Raw genomic sequence first — 5060 nt, forward strand, 5'->3', positions numbered from 1 at the left:
TAATATTAGAGTTTCTATGAAATGTTTTTAGATGTGCTTCTTTGTTTCTTTGCTAGTCTGTTACCACCTGTTCTCTTACCGAGTTCAAGCTTAGATGGCATCACTGGCAGGATGAATGTGTGCGCCGTCTTCAAGATGGAGAGTTTGCTGCAGTTGACGGACTTGAGGCTACTTGTAAGGTTAGTTTGTCTTTTGACGTTCATGCATAACTTAATGACTGAGGAAACATAGACACCACAGTGCTGAATTTTTTGTATGGAAAAGTTTTGAATTACACTCTGAAATGAAATAAAAATTGATTAATATTACAAAAGAATACCTACAACTATTGGTCAGTTTGTAACAAACTGTTTGTTTTCAACACATTTTGTAGCATTTCATGCATCACCTGTTTGAAAGTTTATGGTTTAATGCTGCTTCTTTAAACATTTTCCTAAACTTTATAATGTGACTTGAAATAGTTTGTATGTTCATAATGTTTGCTTTGCTGTAAATTGGGAGTGTTTAAGTTATTTTACAATTGTTTTTGGTTTTAAACAACAAAGTTTAATGCTTTGTGGTGAAGAACTTACAAGAAGAATGCAGAATTTATTGCATTTTATAATTTTTTTTATTTTCTCTGAATCTTCTAGATCCTTTGTGGTGATTGGGAGATGTTCCAAGAGCTGAGGTAAGGACTACGAAAGGAAAAAGTGTATTTCTAAAATTAGTAGATAATTGTACCCTGAATTATTGGTATAAATTAACATAAACATTTTTGGAAATGCAGGAAATTCACAGAATGAAATTATTTAGCTTTAATTTATCAAAAGAATAAAATTAAATTGACACTTTCACTGTGAAATTTGTTGATTTGACCAACTTGGAACTAGCTTGTAACCATGAAACTATACATACTGTAACTGAATGTAGTAACTCTTTGACTGCGATCTACTTATATTGTAAGTAGGTATGCGACTTTCGTGAAAGTGCTTTATAAAATTGAAACCAGTTGATGAAATAGTTTTAAATTTGACTTGAACAGTCCTAAGATTATGTACTTTTAGAAAAATAAAATATTTAATTTGGATTTTTTCTAATGTTTATAATAAAACATTCATTATTTAATCTGAATAGTTCACATGAAATGTGATTTTTATTTTGAGTATAAAAATACTATTTCTTATCTCACAGTTTCACGTTTCATTTGCATAATCTCTAGAACTCCCTTAATAAATATCAAAAGTTTTTAAGGTAAATGTTTATATCTTGTTTTCCATTTCCTCTATTATATCATTAACTCCAGATATCATCACTCAACTTTAAAGTGTCGCTTGACAACACAGCTTTGTAAGTGGGCATGGCTGACCTTAAACCTAGAAATATTAGAATGTTGTTTCACATGGGGAGAAATCCTTGGAAGTTTCCCCCAGTTAATGAGAGACAGCTGGAACTGTACTTTAACCATCCGTGCCAGCAGTCTATATTAGCAACTTGTAGTTTCTTGACTAAGACCCCTTTAACTTGAGAATTTTAACCACAGTGGATCACGTTACAACAAAAACTGCTGTTTCAGATTTTTCTTTTAAAATAAAGGAATAAAACTTAGATAATATAAAACCTTAAATTATGACATACTTGATAATAGTAATTTCATTAAAATACATTTATAGAAAAGTGGTTTAATTCAATTTTGAATTAACTCAGTAAAATCTCATGATGTGCAGGAAGGGATTTAAAGGTTCATCTCGTTCAAAGGGTTAAGTGTATCTCCATGAAATTCTGCAAGCTTTTAGTAAACATTACAAGTATCACAAGTACACAAAAAATCAGACTTTATAATTGGCCATGAATTTATGAAACCTTTACTAAGTCAGTCTGAGTGACTGAGAAGTTTTTTTTTGGTATAATTTTATATTTTAACTCTTATTTTCTCTACCCTAACCATTGTGAAATTATCAATGTACAGTGAAATTAAAAGTTGAAAAATGTAAAATAAATAATATATTTTCTATCTTCTTTGATTGCATCATTTGTCACAAGATTTTCAGATTACTTATCTTCACAATTTCAACTGTTAACCTTTTAGCTTTTTTTTTTTTAATTTTATGGTTTTATTGTCTCTACAATGGACCACAAGACTGTAAAAAGCAGTAAGTGTTTTAGAACACAAAAAAAAGGGACAGTTTTCAGGGTGCATATGCATCCTTGAAAGTCCTTAAAATTGAGAATGGAATTTCTAGGACTTGAAAGTGCTTGAAAAGAGGTCTTTTTTTCAAAAGTACTTGAAAATATTACAGTAGCAGAATATATCGATATATCTAACTAATTCTTGTTGCGGAGTTAAGCACAATAAATGAAGTCTTTCTTTTCTTTTTAGTCTACGTTCATATGTTGAACAAATAAATAGGAATTTTATAAAATTTCAGTGGAATCCAATTGATTTTAATGTAGATTTTAGCTTGAAAAACATTCTGAGAGTGGTTAGTAAGTCTTTGAAAAGTGCTTGAAATTGATCTGAGCAATTCAGTATGAATCATGAGGGAAATGTGCTCTTTCTATTGTTTGTAAACATGTTCATTATTCATAAAAAGTTGATTTGCAAAACAATTTGGAAAATTATACAGATGGTGTAATGGTCTAAAATAACATGCTGCAACAACCAGAGTTCAACAAACAAAAAACACTTGGATTAAAATTTAGCACTTAGCAAAAACACAGTTAATAAACTTGTGCTTGGCCAGGACTTGATACTAATGTTAATGAACAATAAAACATAAATATCAATATTAACTATTTCAAATAATGGAATTAGGAGAAAGAACCAGAATAAGAAAAAAAAAACAAATTCCATAAAACTACAACACAATATTCCAAAATCATTTTTCTATATCAATAACAATATTGAGTTAGAAGCAGCAATAATTCACTAACTGTCTCGTGACTCAGTTTATGAAGCTTATGGCAAGGTATTTATTCATTCCATTAAGTCATGAGAGTACATCTCATGTGATCATAAATTTACATAATCTTTTCCTACATTAGTAATATCTGTATGTAATCACTAAGGAAACTGGTATAGGTTTTATATAATTCTACAAACGTATTTACTTAAAATATATGTGATCAGTTAGGGAGTTAATGTTTTAATGTAACTAAAAATTCATTGATAAACTAAACAATAGAAGGAATAATAAATGAACAATAAACAAAACCATAACAAACACAAATTTGCCATCTCACAAGAGAAGTGGATTCTTTTATTGGGTTTGACAAACTTATTAATATCTTAGCAAATAAAGGTTAGAGGTTAAGCTTTAGATCCTTCCTTATAATTATATATAGTTTGAGGTTTTAATTGGTTGGATACTGCATCAATCTATTTTTAAAGTAAGGAATTCTGAATTAAAAGATTGGTTCAGATGTGTCGTGTGGTTTTGGTTTTTTCTCAAGTTCAAAACTAGACCTTAGATAATGTAAACATTTTTCTTATAGATATTTTTTGATGATAATGTTTTGGACATACATTAATAATAAAGTTGTTTAATTAAATTTTGAATGTAACTGAAAAAAGTAGTGAAATGCTGTTTGTTCTGGCCATAGTAATAGAATTAATATTGTACTTTAGTTATGATTAATGCTGTTTGTTCCAGCCCTACAAATAGTTAATATTGTACTTTAGTTGTGATTAATGCTGTTTGTTCCAGCCCTACAAATAGAGTTAATATTGTACTTTAGTTGTGATTAATGCTGTTTGTTCCAGCCCTACAAATAGTTAATATTGTACTTTAGTTGTGATTAATGCTGTTTGTTCTGGCCATACCAATAGAGTTAATATTGTACTTTAGTTATGATTAATGCTGTTTGTTCTGGTCATACCATTAGAGTTAATATTGTACTTTAATTATGATTAATATTGTTTCTTCTTTGTTTCTCTCACAGTGAGCTTTGTGAAACCTGGTATCATTTGATGGTTTCGAGATTGCTGTATACTGACCCTACTGTCAAAGCTCATGACCTCTTTAGTATAGCTCAGGTAAATATGTTGACATTTTTAGTATAGTTTAGGTAAATGTGATATTTGTTGACATCTGTATATTGACCCTAATGTTCACTTTTATGTCAAGCTTCGTGACTTTTACAGGATTGATCTGGTCAGTAGGGTTTTTTAGACTTGAATACTGACATCTGCGTACTATTCAAGCACTAACAAAAAGTAGTAGCAAGTGGTCCACATATCCAATCTTTAACCTCCTTCAAAACCATTGGGGAAATATTATTTGGCCCTGGAGCCTTATCGTTCTTTAAACTACCTGATTTTTTCTTAACTAGCTCAAAATTAATACAGTCATCTTGTTTAATCTTGTTTCCATCTATCAAATGTTCAAGACGTGGAATACTGCTTAATTCTTCGTAAGTAAAAACCGAAGAAAAAGCAAAATTTAATAACCCGGCAATCTCATCAGATACTAGCCTTCCTTTATCATCCCTCAAGGGTCCTACCCCCATCCTAACATTTTGTGTACTATTAATGTGTTTATAGAAATCCTTACTGTTAATTTTTACATTTTCAGCCAACCTTTTCTCATGCATCCTTTTTGATGCCCTAATTTTCTGTTTCACCAACTTTCTTGATCTTCTACGTCTCCTGTCATACCAGTCACTTTAAATTTCTTAAATTTATGATGTTTTTCTTTAATTTTATTTCTTAAACTCTTTGTGAGTCGACCTGTTTTTTTACTTGTAGCTACCCTTTTCTTTCTATAAGGAATATGTTTACTTTGAATATTTAGTGATCAGTGTCTCCAAGCTACTCAGCTGCCCAATTCACAACAGATAACTCTTGTCGCGTCCCTTCAAAATTTGTAACCAAAATATCATTATTCCTTATCACCATGTGCAGCAAAACATTGAACCTAATAGAGCAATGATCACTTGCACCCAGATGTTCGCCAATTTCCACCCTCTCAATCATTTCTATATTTGAAGTTTAACAATATTTCTAAAATAGCATTGTTTCTAGTTGGTCCCTTGACTAATTGGTAAAGAAAGCCATCGTGTAAGTTTCCAAAAACTCTCAT

At 30.3% G+C, this 5060-nt stretch overlaps 1 protein-coding gene across 1 annotated transcript in view; it reads left to right on the forward strand.

Moving 5' to 3' along the window:
• The window catches only part of LOC106475341 (nuclear pore complex protein Nup85-like), a 28311-nt gene that overhangs the window by 14996 nt on the left and 8255 nt on the right, over positions 1-5060 (forward strand). Inside the window, exons 8-10 of the mRNA XM_013936029.2 lie at positions 57-179; positions 633-670; positions 3922-4015. Coding sequence (XP_013791483.2) covers positions 57-179; positions 633-670; positions 3922-4015 — 255 coding nt within the window. The remainder of the gene's footprint in view (positions 1-56; positions 180-632; positions 671-3921; positions 4016-5060) is intronic.

The sequence above is a fragment of the Limulus polyphemus genome, unplaced genomic scaffold (assembly GCF_000517525.1).
Source record: "Limulus polyphemus unplaced genomic scaffold, Limulus_polyphemus-2.1.2 Scaffold8431, whole genome shotgun sequence".
Taxonomy (NCBI): domain Eukaryota; kingdom Metazoa; phylum Arthropoda; class Merostomata; order Xiphosura; family Limulidae; genus Limulus; species Limulus polyphemus.